Genomic DNA, 22,859 nt, shown 5'->3' with positions numbered 1-22,859 from the left:
CATACTAGTCTTATCCTGTGTGATGTACAGAGGCCATGAAGAAGAAAAACAGGCCGTTTACCTATAACTAATGCTCTTCTAGTGGTCTTTGTGCATTCATGTGCACCCTCCTTCCCTGCAACAGGTGCTTCTCAGTTGCTATGGCGCTATCTTTCGGGGAACTGAGACGGAAGACAGAACTCCTCCCCCATGAGTATGCACAGTTGAGAATGCCCCGCTGTGTGCTCCTAAAAACTAGCTGCAGAAGTTCCCAAATCAAAGCTCTGCTCAGGTGTAGAGGCCATAAGTGTGATGCACAGTCAGAGACTACAAAGCCAAAGAATTTTGGGGCCCTCTGCTGGCAGAAGAACAAAAAATAAGAAATCAATTTTAAAAAACCAACTGAGGAAGACGTATAGAGTATCAAACATCTGTTAGGCTCCAGCCAAGACAAAGCACGGCAAATATCTTTTAGAAAGGTCAGAGATGGGGAAATTAAAAACGGAAGGATGCTAGATTTCATAGCAGATGCAAAAGAAAAACAACACAGTGTAATTTGAAGTAGAATAATAGAATTAGAGTTGGAAGGAACCACCAGGGTCATCTAGTCCAACCCCCTGGACAATGCAGGAAATTCACAACTACCTCCCCCAACACCCAGTGACCCCTACTCCATGCCCAGAAGATGGCCTAGATGCCCTCTCTCTCATGATCTGCCTAGTCATAGAATCATCATTACTGACAGATGGCCACCTAACCTTAAAAACCTCCAGGGAAGGAGCACTTACCACCTCCCAAGGAAGCCTGTTCCACTGAGGAACAGCTCTAACTGTTAGAAAATTCTTCCTAATGTCTAGACGGGAACTCTTTTGATTTAATTTCAACCCGTTGGTTCTGGTCCGACCTTCTGGGGCAACAGAAAACAACTCGGTACCCTCCTCTATATGACAGCCCTTCAAGTTCTTGAAGATGGTTATCATATCCCCTCTCAGTCACCCTCTTTAAGCCTACTTAAATCAAGGGGCTTAGAAAGATGCAGTGCTGTTTAGGATTGCACTGATAGTCCTGGGGCATGGCATAGCTGAGTTTCTCGGAAACTGTGGCTCGGGGCCATTTTGCATATACTCTTTGGCCCTTCCCTCCCCCCCGCCCGTGTTATTTTCAATCTCAGGGAAAGGTGCATGCATCATATTTACCTGACCACCATGATTCAGCATAACTTACTGTGAGAAATAAGTCACGGGGCCCTGTAAATTGCAGGCTGACACAAAGCGGTCCACTTCATACATGCACCACTCTTGTGTGCAAGGGAGCACCATGCATAAACAAAAGCAGTTTAAAAACTGAATGCGTAAAGACACCCCGAGTAGGAAAAAAGCCAATGAAATCTTGATCCCCAAACCCCCAAGACAATATCTAAGTCATAAGGAGGTTTTATTTATTTCATTTATACCTCACCTTTCTCCCCAACGGGGACCTAAACTGGCTTACATCAGTATCCTCTCAGGAGGAGGAAGAAGATAACGAGTTGGCTTTTATGTGCCAACTTTTTCTACCACTTAAGGAAGAACCAAACCGGCTTACAATCTCCTTCCCTTCCTCTCCCCACAACAGACACCTTGTGAGGTGGGTGGGGCTGGGAGAGTTCAGAGAGAACTGTAACTGGCCCAAGGTTACCCAGTAGGCTTCACGTGGAAGAATGAGGAATCAAACTGGGTACATAGGGTTGCCAACCTCCAGGTACTACCTGGAGATCTCCTGCTATGACAACTGATCTCCAGCCGATAGAGATCAGTTCACCTGGAGGAAATGGCTGCTTTGGCAATTAGACTCTATGGCATTGAAGTCCCTTCCCAAACCCCGCCCTCCTCAGGCTCCGCCCCAAAAACCTCCCATCAGTGGCAAAGAGGGACCTGCCAACCCTATGGGTACACCAGATTAGCGTCCACCACTCATGTGGAGTGGGGAATCAAACCTGGTTCTCCAGATTAGAGTCCACCGCTCCTAACCGCCGCTCTTAACCACTACACCACGCTGGCTCTGTTGGGAATTTGAACCAGGGTCTCTCAGATCCTAGACTGACACTCTAACCACTACACTATACTGGCTCTGTGAGTGTAGCTGTCATCAACAACACTCAGCTAAATATTACTTTGAACAAAGTAATAATGAATGGCCACTCTGTCCCAGCCCAGTGTCTCAATGTGGTGGTCAAGTAGTGGGGAGGGGGGGGGAGGAACAGAACAAACTGAAGCCAAATCCAAACAAAAGGAAGATGATATCGGCTGGAAGAGCCATTGCTCAAAGTGGCCTGTTCTTCCTTCCACTCTGGGGTGCAGCTTTTGCTGAAAGACCCTATTAAGAGCTTGGAAGTCTTACTGGAATCTGATCTCCTGCTCGAATCCCCCCCCCCTCCATGATCCCCAAAACAGTCCCCCCTTTTTGTTAAAGGAAACCCCTCCTTCCCTTTTCTCTGGCTGAAATGTAGGTTGGATCCAACCAACGATGTGTTTGAGCTGTGTTAGTTTAGCTTCTACATAATTCATATTTATTTATATTCAGAGAGAAGTCGGCTGCAGCACGAAGGAGGAGGTAGGGAGGTTCCATCTGACGAATACTGGCAGGTTTGTGGTGCGCAGGACCGTTCCCAATATATATTGATTTTTTAAAAATGATTAACAATAAAACAGAAAGAAAAATGAAACTACAAGGGGATACAAAGACAATATAGAATAGGAGAGACGATGATAGTAATAGAAAAGAAGCACCAGGTGAAAATGGCAAATTCAAAAATTTTTTGGGGGGGTCATATTAAGATTTCTTTGAGAGATCACCAGAAGGCTTGAGATCAAAGAGCCTACATAAAAAGGAGCTTTAAAGACATGCCCTGCTAAACACTCAAAATCTGTGGCATGCTGATTGCAATAAAATATATTCATTGGTAGGAAAATGAAGCTTATCTTGGATAAATGCTTCCTTGACAATGTTCTGAAAATGATGGGTAATTAGAAACCAAAATGATAAACTGCAGTATCTTTCAGCTTTTGGGTATACTTTTAATATGGGATGCAATGATGGGAAATACAAAGTGAAAAAGTTATGTTAAACGTGGCTAAGCATCACCGGCTGGTGGATGATACTGATGCTTTATGATGTCACTGCTGCCACGGAAACCATGTGTGCACACAAAAGAAAATGCCACCTGCCAGTACAAGAGCATGGAAAGCTGAGAGAGGAGGCAACATCTTGAGTGGGGCAGGGTCAGCAAAAACTGAAACAAGAACGCTCCACGGCCCGGGGTTCAATTCTGGTTTCGGACACCTAGTATGGCTCAGGAGATCGACTGGCTACAAAGTCAAGCCGGTCTCTGCAAAGTAGATCTCTACAGCTCAGAAAGCCAGAAGGAGCAGGATCGTAAAGTGATCTGCTTCGTTGACGTCTCCAGCCTCAACGCAAAAAACGACCAGAAAAGCAAGAGAGCTACCGTTGCTCCCCCTTCCCCCGACCTTGACCTGCGTAACCTTGAAGAGAAGGAAGTCATTGTAATAAAGGATAACGAGCGAAACAACCACACCAATACTGAAGGTGCAGTTTGCCTTTTCAAGCAAGGCTCCTCTGAAGAACTCAACGTTGTTAGCTGGCTCAGCAACGACCTTCAGAAATACGCACTTGGGTTCAAGCATGCACTAACCCCCTCGCGGGCTCAAAAATCTTCTTACGATTCATTTGCAGCCAACAGGATGTCCCAGGGTAGCGACACATCATTCAGGGGCTCTGGTAGCCAAAGAGGAGATGACCTTTCCTATTACGTTAACAAGCTGTGCTCCTTAGTTGTCCAAATGGCACATAAAGAAATGAAGGAAAAACTGGAGAGCGGCAGGTGCATTCGCCAGTCAATCAATTCCCGTGGATCTGCAAGCAAGGTTTCATCCAGTGATGAATATGGTAAGTTGTCCCCCAAGACGTCTCATGAGGACCCCCGAAAGGCTTCACTCTTTTACGGAGAGATGTCTAATCAGTCTAACCAGAATGGCTACAGACAGGGACAAGACAGACAGATGTGTCAAAGGAAACCATCGGGACAGGCGGAAGATGGTTCTGTAAGCAAAGGGCTGATGGTGTATGCAAACCAGGTTGCTTCCGATATGATGTTCTCATTTATGAAGACCATGAAAGTCCAGAAAGGAAAACATCCTCCACCAGCTTGTGTAGTCTTAAAGAAGGTACTCCTCAAACACACCAGAGATGTTATATCTGACTTAATTGACTCCACCATGAAAAATCTACACAACGTCACAGGAGTACTTATGACAGACTCAGACTTTGTTAACACAGTGAAGAAGAACCTTTTCAATGTGGGAACCCAGAAGTCAACGGAGATTTTGGAAGCCATGGTGAAACGGTTATTCAAAGCCTTGGCAGGGGATGATAAGCAGAAGTCTCAAAGCCTTGCATTTGCAGCACTGAGGGCAGGTGCTCACTCAGATTCCAGATCTCAGGGACTCCAGTTTGCATCGCTTAAAGGTGAAATGCATGGCCCAGGGAGGGACAGGGGGGGTAATGGACAAATGAGACCTCTTCCAAGTGGAAGCAAAGGTTCAGACAAGCACTGCTCAATGGATGTGTATGCTAAGGACCTTATTGTAACAGCGTTAATGTTAATTCAGCAACACCTCCTGGAAAAAAACAAGGACCAAGGTGTCCGTGAGACCAACACCACGTCATTTGGCTATGTTCATGACAGGTCTGGCAGCTCCAAAAATGGTCAAAGACAAGGCGGCGGAAGGCAAGATGCTCAGCTCGAATCCCAAAAAGGTGATATATCAAGTATTCTCTTGTCAATCATCCAGAAAGTACTGAGAGAAGCTGGTTTCAGTTCGGATGAAGGGTCCCCTGACAGGGGCTACAAGCAGCCTCCCTTTGCTGACAGCAGACAACAGAGGGCCTTATCAAAATCCAACGGGAGCCCCGAGATGCATGATAACATGGAACAAATAAACAAACAGTTTATCGATCAGCTGGTGGAATCTGTGATGAAGCTGTGTTTGTTGATGGCTAATGGCAACGATATCGATGGAAGATGCAACGGAAGACAACTAGGCTCAACAGGTTCTGAAGTGATTGTGAACAACCAGAATTCCAACAACAGTTCCCAGAACAAAGAGCTGCAAGCTGTTCTCCAGTGGTTGGTTGCTTCACAGTTCAACGTGCCCAACCTGACATTCATGAACGAGCAAGAAGGTGACTTGTCCAGGCTTCCTCAACTGGCTGACAAAGCAGCCAAAAAGGGCTACAGCGTGGGAGATATCGTTCAGGAGGTGATGCGGTACTACGAGAAACAACAGATGGATGCCATGTCAGGACAAATGCCTCGGTGCGGCTTGGTCGATTGGCTCCTTGCTAACCTGTAAGAACCAACTCTTCCCTCTCATGTTATTTGGTGCCCAGCTCAAGCGCCCAAACCATTCCTTCCTGGCGCAGTAGATACCACCGCTAGCACCCCATTGCAAGCAACAATGCACTGACTTCAACAGGTCAATGACAATGGGTAGCTGGGCAAGCTCATCAATAAAAAAAGAATAAAAAAAAGTGAGAGGGGAGACAGACTGTTTTATTGATCACTTCAACAAAGCACTGCAAACAATCAGGTTCCACCTAGCTATATCGTTATGTATGTAATCCTAAGCAATCCAAAATACCGCAATAAGAAAAGGTGTTGTTGGCACACCCACCCAGGATTCCTGGCATCCCAATAAGCTGATGAGAAAACCAATGGGAGGGGGGAATCAGAGAAAGACCGGGAAGAGAAAGCTGTGGGTGATTTCAGCAAGCATGTGTTCACAGCAGCCTTTATTTTTAGCCACAAGTGTTAGAAAAATAGTAGTTGCTACAACTTTCCGGCTGGCTACAAATGAGGTTCTGTTAAATTCTGGTTTCCGTGGGAGTTTTAAGATTGTCACCTTCCATCGTAATCTACCTACAGGTGGAAAGAAGCATTCTGTGGTCACGATGAGAATTCCTTAGATCCAGAAAATAAATAATAGGGTAACACATTAGACTTCTCTTTTTCTTCTTAAAAGATCTTCCTCATGGAATGCTCCGAGTGAGCCCTCTCTGCTACTGTTCATGGCTTTCTCAGGGTAGGAGGAGGATTCAGCTACTAAACTGTTAGGCAGCCTGCTCACTGTGACAGTTACGGGAGACTCTCTCCACTTCTCCAGTTTTCCTTACACTGATGCATCAGGGTTGCTTGCAATCAGAAATGAAAATCAGAAACTCTCTACTGCTAAAGTGGGATTAGATCAGGGGTCCCCAATGTGGTCTCTGTGGGTGCCATGATGCCCGCCAACAACTTTTCTGGGGCCTGCCAAGTGTTTCGAGGATGTGGGTGAGGTCAGGTAGGGCTTTTCCCCACCAAGGCTTCTGACTGACCGTGCAAGGAGCTACACTGTGTTACTGAAGTTAAGCTGGGGCAATCAATTTTGTGGCTGGCTTTGCCGCCTCCTGCAGCAGCCATGTTGTTGCTGCACCCACTGTGCCGTGTCAGGATTCCAGATGCGCCCACAAACTCAAAGAAGTTGGGGACCCCTGGATTAGACTATCTCGTTCTACTGGTGGATTGTTCTAATTTTTTTCTGGGCCTTTACAGAGTAATGTCTCTAAAATCATGACGGATTTTTCCAAGAAGAACACTGCTTGATGCCAAGAGGCAAGAGAGTGGGGGAAATGAATGGGAGACCCTAATTTTGAGTTCATGGGATACAGTTTACTTCCATGAAACATCTGGATAGATCTATATTCTAGCTGCATTTGGTGCAACTTTGTTCTCCTGCTCTCCCTGGAATATTAAGTGTGTTCATAACAATACAGGGATAAAGCTAAATCGCAGACAGTGAAGTGCATTAGATAGAGCTTATAGGAGCATCAGCCATTTTGAGACTGGTGAATGCCATCTTAGACCGGCGTCTCATTCATTCTTGTACGATGAAAAACAAAAATTCATTAGCTGCGCTGGTTGGAGGCTTCAATATTATGTGAACTAAAGGTATAGGTCCCCTGTGAAAGCACCGGGTTATTCCTGACCCATGGGGTGACATCACATCCCGATGTTTACTAGGCACACTTTGTTTATGGGATGGTTTGCCAGTGCCTTTCCCAGTCATCTTCCCTTTACCCCCAGCAAGCTGGGTACTCATTTTACCGACCTCGGAAGGATGGAAGGCTGAGTCAACCTTGAGCTGGCTACCTGAAACTGACTTCCGTCGGGATCGAACTCAGGTTGTGAGCAGAGCTTGGACTGCAGTACTGCAGCTTACCACTCTGCGCCACGGGGCTATGTGAACTAGACTGAACCAAATCAGAACACACTATGGAAAATAAATTTCACTGGCACTTGCTTACAGAAAAGAAACTTGGAGACAGGAAGAAGATGGAGGCTGCTATAAACTTCTGGGGATATTTTCACAATACAGCTTGCTAATAAGTTTGCCTTTAAATTTGCACATTTTTTTCAGGTATGAACAAGTTGCCATATATTCATGCCTTGTCCTTTGGGATGAGAAGTAATCACAACTTGCAAACTCTTCCTATTTTCTATTCTCCTGCCCTCCATGCTGCCATCCACTGGGGCTATTGCCTTATTTTGTGCCAAAAAGCAGTTTTAATAGGGAAATTGTTTATTTTTCTGGTTCTGACATCTCTGCATAAGACACACCCAGTATCAGTGGTTGACAGATCTGGGCAGCTGACAGAGTACAGGTAGACTGAGGGACAACTAACCACCATTTTAGCCCAGTGCCTCTGACCATGCTAGCCCCCAACCAAGGAAGTAAAAAGGTAAAGGTCCCCTGTGCAAGCACGGGGACCACGGTTTGACGTCACATCCCGACGTTTACGAGGCAGACTTTGTTTGCGGGGTGGTTTGCCAGTGTCTTCCCCAGTCATCTTCCCTTTACCCCCAGCAAGCTGGGTACTCATTTTACCGACCTCGGAAGGATGGAAGGCTGAGTCAACCTTGAGCCGGCTACCTGAAACCGACTTCCGTTGGGATCAAACTCAGGTCGTGAGCAGAGTAATTCTTTACTCTCTTCTGCAACCTCCTCCGTTCTAGTGCATCTCACAGTACCATAGCCAAAGAAAGTAAGACAGACTGCTGAAATTGCACAAGAGTTTTGAAAATCTGGAGTCAGCCTTGATACAAGAGCAGACACTAGCAAGGCGAGTGTCTTTTTATGCCAAACTTTGCCTACTTCCATAGGGCAACAACTGAGTACCTTTCAGTGCCACTGTAACAGCAGAGACGTTGATGCTGGCAACAGGATGTCCACCCAGCTCTCTTTACTACATGTTGCCTGCTGTGACTGCCATTCCCCCCCTGGAGACTTGAGTGTTTTTCAAAATCAGTAATTGCTCTATAGTTACAGCAATTATAACACTATAGCAATACAGCAATAACCAATTTTTTTTTAAAAAAACTGGGGAAAGCCCTGTGGTGGCTCAGGAAAGGGGGAGGGGTGACAGCCATGGGGAGGAGTGAACCGAAGCAAGTGGCACCGATGTGGGCAGGGCCTGCAAAAATGTACACCTTTTTGGGTCCACATAGCATGCAAGCACAATTTGACTGGGAAAGATATGGGCAAAACGGGGAAGTTGGAGAGAAGGAGAAGGAGGAGAGTTTTTTTATATGCCGACTTTCTCTACCACTTAAGGAAGAATCAAACCAGCTTACAATCACCTTCCCTTCCCCTCCCCACCACAGATACCCTGTGAGATAGGTAGGGCTGAGAAAGCTTTAAGAGAACTGTGACTAGCCCAAGATCACCCATCTGGCTTCATGTGTAGGAGTGGGGAAAGCAACCCAGTTCACCAGATTAGTGTCTGCCACTCATGTGGAGGAGTGGAGTATCAAATCCAGTTCTCCAGATTAGAGTCCACTGCTCTTAACCACCACGCCACACTCACAAGCCCAGGGAACTTTCCAGAATAAGGGTGGAATCCTATGCCCACTGACTTGGGTCCTATGTACACAGAAAAGAACAATCAAAACTAGGTGCGTCTTTGGTCAGGTGCGTCCTATGGAGCGAAAAATACGGTAAATCAATGCCCGTTGCTGTCTGGAAATTGAGTTTGCCCTCTCTTCCCCCAAGGGAGAATGCAAGGTACGAAGGGTGAGGAACTAAACACTTGCTCTCTGTTCAGCCCTTTTTCCAATGATAGCCACTCCCGGTCAACACAAACAGGCAGTTTAATTGGCTGTTCTGCTTGTGTTTCTTCTACAACACTCCTGCCAAGAGTAGGGTTGCCAGGTCCCTCTTTGCCATTGGCAACAAGATTTGGGGGCGGAGCCTAAGGAGGGCGGGGTTTGGGGAGGGGAGGGACTTCAATGCCATAGTCCAATTGCCAAAGCGGCCATTTTCTCCAGGTGAGCTGATCGCTATTGGCTTGAGATCAGTTGTAATAGCAGGTCTCCTGCTAGTAACTGGAGGTTGGCCACCCTAGCCAAGAATGAGTGAGTAACAGCTGTTCTTTCCTTGCCAGAACACTGGCAGCAGAATAATGTGAAATAAAGGCTTTGGACTCTTCTTCAAGCTGTCCCTGACAGCACAGAGAAAGGGAGGGGGGAGAAGGGGCTTAATCCCGTTTTCCTGTCCTCTGCTTCTAAGAGGTAGTCACTGATATTCTAAGGATGGGGTGCAAATAATTTCAAAGCTCATTTGCTATTTACTTCTGGCCACTAAGCCCAAGATATTTATTTTTATATTTAGATTTAACACCCATCCCCAATACAGTGGGGCTCAGGGCAGATTAACAAGTCATATATTTAAAATCAAGAAACAAGTCATATATTTAAAATCAAGAACAGTTAAAACAGATTAAACACTAAAATAATTAATAATAACAAAAATGGCGCCATAAGATCCCAGCTAGGGTTGCCAGATCCCTATTTGCCACCAGCGGGAGATTTTTGGGGCAGAGCCTGAGGAGGGCGGGGTTTGAGGAGGGGAGGGACTTCAATGCCATAGAGTTCAATTGCCAAAGTGGCTATTTTTCTCCAGGTAATCTGATCTATTGGCTGGAGATCAGTTGGATTAGCAGGAGATCTCTTGCTACTACCTGGCAGTTGGCAACCCTAATCCCAGCAGAGTTGCCTCCCTGGACTAACAAACCATCTGCAAAGTAAGTGGGGAGGGAGATATCCCTTATCCAGACATCCAATATCTGGACTGATCCGAAAACAAGACGTTTTGAGCTGGCGTGCAAGCATTAGAGGCCCTCAGCAGCACCATTGATGGTTCAATGTTCACAAACTTAATAAAAATATTGTTTAAAATTACACACACATAAATGAATTTAATATTTAGACTTGGGTCCCATCCCCAAGGTATCTTACTATATATGTGCAAAAATTCCAAAATATGGAAAGATCCAAAATAAGGATCACTTCTGGTCCCAAGCAGTCTGGATAAGGGATGCTCTACCTGTACAAGCGTTTGAACAATTCACATGCTGGCCAAGTGGTGTTAACATTTCAGAAGGAAGCAGGTAAATAATTTGGAAATGGTTTGGAAATACATGCTCTCTCAATATCAACAGGATAACACCAAGACTCTCTTCCTAGCAAATACTGAAATTTTTCTTAGGTTAAAATAAACAGTAAAACCATTTATTTAGTTCACTCTGCCCTGTACTGTAGATCTTAATACAACAAAAGCTCTATGGACTTCAGAAATGGCTGTTGCCTCTTCTTCCTGACCAGGTTCCATTACCATGGTTTTTGGGGGGAAACTGTGCAAAATGTTCCGACGGCAGAAAGCTGTTCGCATTGAATGATGCACTGTAACAAACTCCACTATGGGTGAGCTGTAATAGGAAGTTGTTAAAAAATATAGCTGAAGCTGTCTCCATGGCAATTCTTCGCCTTGTGGCCCTAATTTGCAGTTCCAAAGCTCCTTCCTGCAAGGCAAGGTGCTTTTTGAGTTTATCATTGGATGTTTGTATACAGCCCTTCCATCCTAGACTGGTATTATGTGAAGTTAACAGTAACTGAGCTGCAGCCCCAATTTGTTTCACACCACTGAAATGGTCGGGACTCCCATTAAATTAAAAGTCAAAATTAACAGTCAAACTAGACAAAATGATGTAATTGTTACCCTTTTAATGATCGATGTAACAAGAATGGACGGCATAGTTTTCTGTGGATTTAGTCAATGTTAAGAACGTTTAAGTAGTTATGCTTTAATAAACGCTTAAATTGGAAGCAGAGATTATCGAATCGTATTACTGGTCTACAATACCAATAACTAACCTAATAGGTTATCGAGGTGTACCTCTAGCCAGGAATTAAATGATCTGACACAGGAAAGCTAACTAAATGCCTAGAACTTCTGAAGTGCACACCTGTATCTGAATGGGTGGGGCCATGGCTCATTGGTAGAACATCTGCTTGGCATGCAGAAGGTCCCAGGTTCAATCCCTGGCATCTCCAGTTAAAGGGACTAGGCAAGTAGGTGATGTGAAAGACCTCTGCCTGAGACCCTGGAGAGCTGCTGCTGGTCTGAGGAGACAATACTGACTTTGATGGACCAAGCGTCTGATTCAGTAGAAGGCAGCTTCATACGTTCATGTGATTCAGGCCTGACCTGAGTCATCCAGAGCATCCAGATCTTCAGACCTCTTTGAAGATATTCTAACTTCTCCAGGTACAGCCCATTCCCGAAGGGAGAGGGCCGAAGCTCCTTAGGAGCCGGTGTGACCCTGCGCTGGCGTAGGTGCCACCTTATCACAGAATATCCGAGAGCCGCCAGCCCACCACCACCACCAGTGCAGCCGTGCCAGCAGGGCTTTTCCACAAGGGAAAGCCCGCGCCAGCGTGGGTGTGTGTGTGTGTTCCTGGGGGTGGAGCTGCCTTTGGGCAGCTTCCTAAACCCGTTCGCCCCAGGAACGCCCCCTTGAGCTGCAGAATGGCTGCACCACCTTTTTTTGTGCAATGGGGCATTTACCCCTTTAATGGTTTTTTTATTTTTTATTTTTTTGCCTCCCTGGCAGCCGGGAAGGCTCAAAGAAGATGGAGTGGCTGCGATGTTCCCAGCCACCGCGGGTCTACCTCCCCCTTCAGGAATGGGCTGCCCGAAAACTAGTAGGCCAGGAAAAAGGGTTCACAGCCTAGCCTTCGTGCTCTTGTACTATTTTTCTATACGAGAACTCCTTCAGAGGGGAGAATTCAAAGCAGCAATTCACCCCCAACCCCCGGAACACACGTAGCACCAGCTTAGTGACACAGTCCAGGAAACATTTATCATTTAATCCTACCAACTGTATAAGCTGCTCCTATGACTCTGCAGCCAATTGTGGAAGGAAGATTAATCTCAGGCCAATTTGCATGCCCTTGCAGTGTCTAATGCTGTCTCCTTAACTGCTAAAGGCTGAATCCGCCGCTAACCGATTAATGCACGGTTTTCCTTAACATCCGTATATTTTTTGTTAGAAGAAGAAGAGTTGGTTTTTATATGCCGACTTTCTCTGCCACTTAAGGAAGAATCAAACAGGCATACAATCACCTTCCCCACAACAGACATCCTGTGAGGTAGGTAGGGCTGAGAGAGCTCTGTGACTCGCCTAAGGTCACCCAGCTGGCTTCATGTGGAGGACTGGGGAAACAAACCCGGTTCTCCAGATCAGAGTCCACTGCTCATGTGGAGGAGTGGGGAAACCAACCCTGTTCACCGGATTAGCATTCATGTGTAGGAATGGGGAATCAAACTCAGTTCTCCATATTAGTCCACCACTCCAAACCACCACCCTTAACCACTACACCACTCTTATCCACTACCAAGTAGAAGCATGCAGAGAGAGACTCTAGCCGGGTGTTGCTGCAGAACCCCCATTCATATGCAAAGACTCTGTATTTGATTATTGATTGATTATTCAATCACCTTCCCTTCCCACAACAGATACCTTGTGAGGTAGGTGGGGCTGAGAGAGTTCAGAGAGAACTGTGACTAGCCCAGGTTCACCCAGTTGGCTTCATATGTAGGAGTGGGGAGACCAACCTGGTTCTCCAGATTAAAGTCCACCACTCTTAACCACAATGCTGCGCTGGCTCTGATGCCAGGCAGGCCACCCTAAAGTGAGGGAACAGCCAGCTTGTGGGAGCCTGACGACCATAATTGACGCGTGGGAACATATGGGAGAAGACAGTCCTTCAGCTATATGAGCCCCAGGCCATGAAGGGCCTTAAAGGTCATAACCAGCATCGTGAATTGAACTCAGAAAAAAAAAACTGGCAGCCAATGTAATTGTTTCAAAATCAGCAGCGTATTTTCCCCATAAGCTATGCTCTTGCAATAATCGGATGGCTGCCTTCTGGACCAGCTCCAGTTTCTCCTGCCCCAGCTCTAAAACTGTCCACACCAGCTGCTTTCTTTCTAGGACAAGTGGCAACCTTCTCATTCGTGCCTCTTTGTACTAGAAGCTCCTTCCTGCAGCTTGCATGTGCCCATGCAGTACAGCCATTTACTTGTGAGTAAACTTGTAGGTGAAGAGCTACAACTTTTCCCATCAGCAGGTCTATTCATACAAGTATAGATCCATCCTGACACCCCTCGCATGCATATTTAGGAGTTATGTAAGAGAAAGTGCCCACCAACTGTGTTTTAAAGTTGTGATGCTGCCTTTGTCACTATGGTTAGGTATACATTCTGATTCAATGCAGAAATCAACCACCACTAGTTCTCAAACATTAGCTGCAGTGAATGCATCATTCATTTCTCTATACATGCACACATCAAACTCCGGACAGGCTGAATAGGAGGGGTGGTGGGAGGGAGACTGTTTATCAGCCCCAGTGTTAAATGACTGAAACTGCACCACTGATGGCTGGAAATGCTGCTTCTTTGTGATGTCACTGCTGCCATAGAAACCATGTGTGCACACAAGTGAAAATGACACCTGGCAGCAGAAGAGCATGGAAAGTTGAGAGAGGAGGCAACATCTTCAGTCTGGCAGGGCCATCAAAGCAGCTCAGCTGAGAAAGAACACCCCATACGGTCCTAGGTACAGCTCCACTTCCAAGCCTCAAGGGATGTCTCAGGAAGTCGACTGGCTACACAGCCAAGCGGGCGTGTGCAAGGTAGAGCTCTACAATCCTGACGGAGGGAAAGACCAGGACCGAAAAGTGATTTGTTTTGTTGATGTCGCCAGCCTGAACATAAAAACCACAGATGATAAAGATGCTGCTGGCCAGTCCAAACCCAATGAACCTGCCACTGGACTTGATTTGGGGAAGATGCAGGACAAAGAGGTCATTGTAATAAAAGACAGTGAGACACCCGAGCAGTCGAAGACTGAAGGAGCTGTCTGCCTTTTCAAACAAGGTTCAACAGAAGAACTCAATGTTGTGACCTGGCTCTTTGACGACCTGCAGAAATATGCATGTGGATTTCAACATGCACTGACTCCTTCGACTTCCCCTCGTCAACCTAAACCATCGGCGGCTGACAAGATGTCTCAGAACAACAACAACACGGCTTTCAAGCCTTCCGGTGGCCAGAAAGGACCTGCAGATGAAGTTGCAGGCACCGTCCAAAAGCTCTGTTCTTTGGTTATGCAAATGGCCAGTAAAGAGATCTCTGAAAATTTGGAAGATGCAGCTAGCAAGTGTATACGCCAAGCGATTTATGCCACAAAGGATGGGAAACCTCTCAATCCTAATTCTGTAAGTCAGGTTGCATCCAAGATGGTGAACGAGGCTATGGAAAGTGCTCAGGAGCCCACTGCTAAGTCATCTCAAGAAAAGGCTGCAGGCAAGGAAGAGGGTAAAGGAGGTCCCAAGAAAACCTCTCTCTTTTATGGCGAAGTATCTTCCAACCAAAGTGAGTCTATTCAGGAAGAAGAAACAAAGGCACCATGTACCCAAATGGCTCACCAAAGGAGACAGACTGCTCGTAATGATGGTAGTTCTTTTAACAAAGGGCTAATGGTTTATGCAAACAAAGATGCTAAGGATATGACGTTCTCATTTGTGAAGGCAACAAAGGTTCACAAGAGGCAACCACTGCCAGCTTGTGTGGTTCTGAAAAGAGTGTTCCTTAAACACACCAGGGATGTCATATCCGACTTAATTGACTCTACTATGAAAAATCTACATAATGTCACTGGGGTCCTCATGACAGACTCCGATTTTGTTACTACAGTTAAGAAGAATCTCTTCAGTGCAGGAACCCAGAAGTCAACTGAGATTTTAGAAGCAATGGTACTACGGATGTATAACGCTCTGATGACAGAAACTAAGGAGAAAGGGCATAGTCTTGTATACTCTTTACTAAAAACAGGATGTTCAATGGATCCAAATGCCCAGAGTATGCATTTTGCATCTCTGAAAGGTGGACTACATACGAGGGAAAAGGGAAAGCAGGAATCACACTCATCAGCCCAGAAAGTAGGAGAGACAATAATTAAGGATGGAATTAGCATGCTACGTTCAAAAACATCAGGAGGCAAACATCCAGACAGGGGAGGTCATGACAAGAGGCCAGAAAAAAGTAACTCCACAACCGAATTTCTAGCAAAAGACCTCATCTTGACTGCTCTGATGATGATACAGCAGCATCTGTTAACTCAGTACAAGGAACCAACTTCAGAGTCAAATACTTCTTCATTTGGATATTTTGAAAAAGGAGGCAAACACGGTTCTAGATCTCATGGTTCCAAGGGTGATCCACAACAACAAGACTTTCAGAAAGGAGAAATACAAAGCGCTCTCCTTTCTATCATCTCAAAGGTCCTACAGGAGGCTGGTTTCAACGTCGATGAGTGTGAGATAAACAGGAAGCCCAATTCATGTGATGAGAGGTCTACCAGAAAGTCCTCATCCAAACACTACAGTTCAGAGATGGACTCTGAAAACATGGATCAAATCAACAAGAAATTCATCGATCAGCTGATGGAATCTGTGATGAAGCTGTGCATGTACATGACTAAAAGCCCCGATTTTGTTGTGGAAGATTACTCTGATGAACAGGGAACATACTTTGCTGCAAGTAACAAAGGTGCTTCGACTCCAGATTCAATGATGGCACAGAAACCTCCACGGCCGACATCTATTGGAAAGCCACTGGTGCCTGCTGGCTCTGAGGTGATAGTGAACAACCAGAGTTCCAACACCAGTATGCAGAACAGAGAGCTCCAGGCTGTCCTCCAGTGGATGGCTGCCTCCCACTTCCAAGTGCCCAACCTCACGTTCATGAATGAGAATGACGAGGAACTGAAGAAGCTTCCTCAGGTTGCGGACAAAGCAGCCAAGAAGAACGCAAGCGTGGGAGATATTCTGCAGGAGGTAATGAGGTATTTCGAAAAACAACAGATTGATGCCGCTGTGGGAAACATGCCTCGTGGCGGACTTCTCGACTGGTTGCTTGTTAATCTGTAGACAAGGGCCAACACCTCCCTCTCTTTGCTTCCACCCAGCGTAGTGCCACCTTCATTACCGGCTGGAACAACAATACAGCTCATTTTCCATAGACAACACTTCATCAAATTCCACAGGCTGTAACTCACTAGCTGGGCAAAGTCACCAATAAAAAAATACAAATGTCAACTGTTACTGATTTGTTTATTAATTTGTATGTAGATATGATCAATGAGGTGGGGAAATTATCCATGTAATAGACACAACCTCCCCCCTCCCCACACCTTTGGACTCAATGATTCCAGACCAAAGCTTCTTAAACTATGGGTTGCGACCCCATATGGGGTTGCGTAAATGAATGTGGGGGGTCGTGAAAAATTTGGTAACGGTAAAAGGTTTCTAAATTTCTTTATGATTTATTATCAGTAAATGTTTGATTTGTACACCTATTTTATATACCCAGGGTCACGTAAAAGTTTCTCGGGCGAAAAAGGTTAAGAAGCCCTATTCTAGACCACAGACTATTCTTGTTACCTGATCTTTAATGTCATCTGAATAATAAATACCAGATGATAAGCCCATTCCTTGCTGCTTCAAAACTTCTGTCTTCCTTTCCCCCACTGGAATAAATCATTCAAATCTGAGTAACAAAACCTTACTTGCTGAACTTTTGTTTGTACCTTCCTATGGAGTAAAACCACTGTAATTCTTACCACCTTGATTGTTAAGCGGAATAATGAAATAATTCTCCTTGGATTTACTAATATGGACCATTTCCCCAACAATACCTACCAAAACAGTCTTGAATCCTATCCGACATTTCAGTTGTACTGACTAATAAAGCAATTATAGGAGGCTAATAGGATATTTTGGTTCGCAGAGTGACCTGAATTTCCAGTGCTTCACCAACCTTCACTCCAAATGTTAGAAGTTTTTTTTTAAGCAAATGACTTGTGCAAAATTGGGCAGTCAAACACCATAAATATTTTCCTGCTCCCTCCTCAGATTTACTTAAATACTGCAAATTACTGCAACCCAAGTTCATCTGTTCTGGAATAACAGAAAGAAGAAACTAGACATTTTAATGGAGTAACCTGACATGTAGAATTTCACTAATGCCAATGTTTGTTTTTATTTGGTTCGATAATTTCTGTAAAAAAGCAAGAATGACATAGGCAGATTAAATGAATGACAGGCACACTTCATCAGTCACAGTTTGGGATCAGTTTCACTACGACTATCTACCAAGGCGGATATGGAATGGTATAGTACAGCCTGATCTCGTCAGATCTTGGAAGCTAAGCAGGTCAGGTTTCCCACAGAATGGGAAACCACCAAGGATGACTTTGCAGAGGAAGGCAATGTCAAACAGCCTCGGCTTAACCACTTGCATTGAAAACCCTATGGGGTTGCCATAAGTCAGCTGCAGCTTGATGGCACTTTATACACATACCTAGCAATGTTTTTTTTTTAATCCTGCCCTTCCCTCCAAGAAGCCCAGGAAGATGTACATTGCTCTGCACTCCCCTATTTTATCCTCCAAAAACCCTGTGATGCAAGTCAGGCTTGCAGGTCATTTAAAATCAGGTCATTTAAAATCAGCCAGGTCATTTTCAGAAGCCATGCTTTGGATGCTCCAACCTTCTGAGGCTAGGTGTGTGATAACCCAAGCAAGGGCCTTCTCGGTTGTGGTGCAGAAACTTTGGAACTCCCGCCACAGGGAGATCAATTTGCCTCCATGCAGCATACTCTTATTGGTCCTCCTCTCTGATGGTATGAGTATGTAAATATGTTTTTATCGCATTGATAAATACTTTACATTTTAACTATTTAAACTTTTTAATGCTGTGGTGTTTGCTGCCTATCTGGGTGGAAAGGCAGCATTATAAATGTTTTAAATAAAGAATTTCATGGCACAGTGGAGAGCTGAATCAGGGTCTCACATAATGTCACCACTATGCCATACTAACTACGGGAGTTGTAGGACTCCTTCCTACGGCAGTGTGCCGAAGGAGTGTTATTTCACTGCTATGGTTACAGATACTCTGCACATCATCTCTACCAGAACCATTCTCTGAAATATTGTGCCAATCATGTGCAGCCTTCTCAGATCACACAAAAGTACCAATTAAGAGATAGGAAGTATATGAATGGCTTTACTGACCTCTCCATTCTTTTTATATTACAATATTTCTCCTAAAGGAAAAAAACACATCATTACTGTATTTCCCATTATGAGTTCACATTAGGAAATTTAAGGAAGACGTAACCCTGAAAGGCATTTTTTAGTCATCAACACTAAAGCACCAATTTTCATGTGAGTAATTTTTTATAGAATACATATACACACACATACACTTTGATCTAAAACATAACTATTTAAAAATGATAGTCATTCATGGTAGTAGAGCTTACTTTCCAGACTATACAAAGGATTAAAATCAAAACCAGTGGATCTGGTGCACAGAATTTACCATGTTCAAAACTAACAGAACTTTATTATTTTTCTTCTTAGCAAATACCACATTCCTGCCAAAGTGTTTTTGAAAGTATAAGTATGTGGCTTGGGGAAACTTTCAGAACTACTAAAAGAAATAGAAAATAGAAAAAGACCTGACTAATAGAAAACCTGAGCTTCCGGTATTCACCTGGGAATGGTCATATGATCATACATGGGTGCAGAGTGGTGTCTCTTTGTATGCTAAAATCCTCTACATTGGAAAACAGAGTTCCATTTCAACTATGATAACTGTATTGGGACTATACCACCTTGGTGCTGTTCAGCCAATAATAGTGCCAAAGAATAAACTACCAGATCAGTGTGTTTTGTGACTGGCTAGTGTCTGAGATGACCAGGAAACTATATGACCAGGGGCAGCAGCAGTTTTACAAGCTCCTGCCCTTTAAAAGAGGGGGGGAATTCCATCCCTTTCCACAGGGGCACAGCATCCCTGCCCCTAAATTTCTAGGGAACTGAGAGGGTTTCACCTTAGTCAGATAAACAGGACTCAACCTCCATCCTTACAAAGGTGGCCCTATTGGAGAGTGGTTATGGGCCCCCTCCTAGGATCCCCAGACCCGTGTGAGAAAAGTTGCTACAGAGGATTTATCAAAATGCACAAACTTGTCCTGCAGATGTTTGAAAACAGGTGTTTAAAAGGCACAGAGTTGCTGGCAATCCAAGGAATGCGCCTCTCATTAATTGGAACCTGAGATGCTGTTAGAAGAAGAAGAGTTGGTTTTTATATGCCGACTTTCTCTACCACTTATGGGAAACTCAAACCGGCTTACAATCACCTTCCGTTCCCCTCCCCACAACAGATACCCTGGGAGGTAGGTGGGGCTGAGAGAGCTCTAACAGCTGTGACTTGCCCAAGTTCACCCAGCTGGCTTCATGTGTAGGAGTGGGGAATCAAACCCAGTTCTCCAGATTAGAGTCCACCGCTCCAAACCACTGCTCTTAACGACTACACCACGCTGGCTCTCTACATACCTCTCTACAATGCTGCCTATAAGAAAGCTTCTGATAGTATGCAACACATTGTTATCAGTATTTCTAAAACAGTTTAAGTAGCCACTTCAGTACTCTGGCAAGATTCTAAGGCCATCTTTTGTGAGGGATCAGTTTTCCTGGCGTACACAGCAGGATCATATTTTGATAGACAATAAAAAGTAATACACACAACAATAAGAACTGCATGCCGATTATCTTGCAACAGTTCCGTGAAATGGATACAGAGACACACACGCACACCCACGCAAAATCCAAGCAAGCTCACCTGAGTAGCTGCAGACTGACAGGGGAACGAAGAGGACGATGAGACAACAGGGATGTCAGACTGGACAGCCGCCACAGTGGTAGCAGGTGTAAAAATCAGCTGTGAAGGCAGTAGAAAGAAAATTGAAGAAGCCACACCAGGCAACGGATGCACATATACCAGTGGACAAGTGGATAGGTTAAAAATTATACAAGCCGGTTTCTTGTCACAACAAACTAAGTTTAAGGAGGAAAGTTGCCCCATTTAGACATACAAAAATACCAGTCTGACTGCTATCTCTTCAACTCTTTTTTTAAAAGTTGCAAGCCTTTGCTGTAATAACTCAGAACAAACAATGCAACTTTCCAGTCCCTCTTCCAGATTGGCTCAGTTATTCAATTTTTTCACACAAAACCTCTTCCATCTTATTCTTCTGTAAAACAACTTAAGAGTGCTCTGCTCTATTTGTATTTCAAAATAATTCACAGTGGGTAGCCGTGTTAGTCTGTTTGCAGTAGTCAAAAAGGGCAAGAGTCCAGTAGCACCTTAAAGACTAACAAAAATATTTTCTGGTAGGGTATGAGCTTTTGTGAGCCACAGCTGTGGCTCACGAAAGCTCATACCCTACCAGAAAATATTTTTGTTAGTCTTTAAGGTCTACTGGACTCTTGCCCTTTTTGACTATTGTATTTGAAAGTATGGGTGGGGGGAGAAAAGAAGTATGAGATTAGGCAGTCTTTACGGTATGCTGGTCCCCAGCCATATAGGGCCTTAAAGGTAAACAACAGTACCTTGAATTGGGCCCAGGAACAAACTGGGAGCCAGGGTAGACAGGCCAAGATTGGAGTGACAGCTTCCTACGACCCGTTCTAGTCACATATACACATGCAGCTGCCTTATAAAGAATCAGAGCCTTGGTCCATTCAAAGTCAATATTGTGTACTCAGACTGGCAGCAGCTACTTGCCTAATCCCTTTAACTGGAGATGCTGGGGATTGAACCTGGGACCGTCTGCATGCCAAGCAGATGCTCTACAAACTGAGCCACAGCCCCTCCCCAACATCCGGGCTGCAGCATTCTAGATCAAACCAAGTTCCTGAGCACTGTTCAAGGGTAGCCCCACCTAGACCATGTACCATGGATGCCAGACTCTTTCTGTCCAGGAACAGCCACCACAGATTAACCGGTAAAAGCCGGTAAAAGCCACTCCTAGCCACAGCTGGGAACGAGCCATTCCACTTTCAGAAGTCAATTTTGCTCAGGCCACTATCTTAAATATATGTATATTTCATAGTGCTTTCTTAGAATCACAGAATTGGAAGGGACCACCAGGGTCATCTAGTCCAACCCCCTGCACAATGCAGGAAATTCACAACTCACTCACTCCCACACCCCCAGTGACCCCTGCTCCATACCCAGATGGCAAACAACAAAAATAACAACAACACCCTCCAGGATCCCTGGCCAATCTAGCATGGAGGAAAATTGCTTTCTGACCCCAAAGTGGCAATTGGCATTTCCCTGGGCATGTAAGAAAGGGCCACAACAGCCAAGCACTGACACAACCCTTCCCACCCTCCCTCTTATGATCTACCTAAGTTCACAGAATCAGCATGGCTGTCAGATGGCCGTCTAGCCGCTGCTTAAAAACCTCCAAAGAAGGAGAGCCCTTTTACAGGTTCTGTTATTGGTTCTGGGACCTGTCTGAAAAAAAATTCATATCTGGATCCTCCAGCTCAGCACTGCAGGGATCACAAAAGTTCTGTGCTTCTCCCCCTGCTGCTGTCCAGGTGCAGCAGTACTATTCAAGGCTCGGAGTTGTCATCTGTCCCGAAGTGCTTCCTGATAGCTGGCTTGTTACACTAACTGGAAGAACCTGAACCAGCAGCCATGCCCTTTCCCACAAAACAAGAGTCACAACGCTGCAGAACTGCCACTTCAAACATTATCTCTTGGGCCTCTTAATCACAGGCTCAGAAGCCTTTTGCAGGATTGAGGTAAGGGAACACACAGTCACTTTCCTTAGGTGAAATTTGCTTGCCTTTCCGAACAGCATTTAACTGGTACCAGTGCCAACATGTTTAAGGCTAACCAGGGTTCCATCTTCTTAACCAAGACCTGAAACCAGATTTACCTCTTCAAATCCTGATCAGGGACACTTTCACACATGCTGAATAATGCACTTTAAATCCATTTGTTTTATTTAAGAAAAAAGGGTACAAAAGGAAAAAAGGGGAAAAGGGAAAACAAGAATATCAGCAATGCAGTCAAAAGGCAAGAATCATGCACTTTAATCCATTTTCAAGGCACTTTAGCAATTGTTTGCAAGTGGATTTAAAACCAGTTGCAAAGTGGCTTGAAAGTGCATTATTCAGTGTGTGTGAAAGAACAAGAGACACTGGTTAGTCTTAATCATGGCTGTTTCCAACTTTGGTGTGAAGCTTAACCATGGCTGAGGGGGAATTTGTGTCCAGATAAACAGGAGGGGGAGTCTGCAGCCTGCTCAGTCAAGGGTAAGAACTAATGTTATATCTCCACCAGACCCTAGCAGACAAAGCTGACAGACAACCAGTGCTCCACACAAAGTGGTGATTCCACCTTCAGCTGGACTCTTACAGCACTGCAGATGGGATCATTTTAAGAGCAACAGATTCAGCCAGGGGAAAAAAAGAGTGTTCAACAATATAAAATACAGAACATAGATAAAAGGGGGGGAA

The 22,859-nt window shown here is 44.9% G+C and overlaps 3 protein-coding genes across 3 annotated transcripts in view; 2 read left to right on the top strand and 1 right to left on the bottom strand.

Annotated features, from left to right (window-relative positions):
- The window catches only part of PHC3 (polyhomeotic homolog 3), a 61,552-nt gene that overhangs the window by 24,597 nt on the left and 14,096 nt on the right, over positions 1-22,859 (bottom strand). The window contains exon 6 of the mRNA XM_056850585.1: positions 20,164-20,262. Within this exon, the coding sequence (XP_056706563.1) occupies positions 20,164-20,262 (99 nt within the window). The remainder of the gene's footprint in view (positions 1-20,163; positions 20,263-22,859) is intronic.
- LOC130478442 (A-kinase anchor protein 4-like) lies at positions 3,306-5,390 on the top strand. Its single transcript, XM_056850587.1, has one exon. The coding sequence runs from the start codon at positions 3,306-3,308 to the stop codon at positions 5,388-5,390; it is 2,085 nt and encodes a 694-aa protein (XP_056706565.1).
- On the top strand, positions 14,060-16,513 carry LOC130478443 (A-kinase anchor protein 4-like). The gene is made up of 4 exons (XM_056850588.1): positions 14,060-14,692; positions 14,786-15,370; positions 15,470-15,970; positions 16,058-16,513. Exons 1-4 carry the CDS (start codon positions 14,060-14,062, stop codon positions 16,403-16,405), a joined length of 2,067 nt encoding a protein of 688 aa, XP_056706566.1. The 3' UTR covers positions 16,406-16,513.

The sequence above is a fragment of the Euleptes europaea genome, chromosome 5, assembly GCF_029931775.1.
Source record: "Euleptes europaea isolate rEulEur1 chromosome 5, rEulEur1.hap1, whole genome shotgun sequence".
Lineage (NCBI taxonomy): Eukaryota > Metazoa > Chordata > Lepidosauria > Squamata > Sphaerodactylidae > Euleptes > Euleptes europaea.
Note: the sequence above shows the minus strand (reverse complement) of the source record. Positions and strands in the feature narration are given on the sequence as shown.

Excerpts from the sequence above, each read along its gene's own strand:
- LOC130478442 (XM_056850587.1), top strand. The coding sequence starts at position 3,306 with ATGGCTCAGGAGATCGACTGGCTACAAAGTCAAGCCGGTCTCTGCAAA.
- LOC130478443 (XM_056850588.1), top strand. The coding sequence starts at position 14,060 with ATGTCTCAGGAAGTCGACTGGCTACACAGCCAAGCGGGCGTGTGCAAG. Across the intron at positions 14,693-14,785 it reads AACCTCTCAATCCTAATTCT|GAAGAGGGTAAAGGAGGTCC; the intron begins GTAAGTCAGGTT and ends GCTGCAGGCAAG. Across the intron at positions 15,971-16,057 it reads TGACTAAAAGCCCCGATTTT|AAACCTCCACGGCCGACATC; the intron begins GTTGTGGAAGAT and ends ATGATGGCACAG.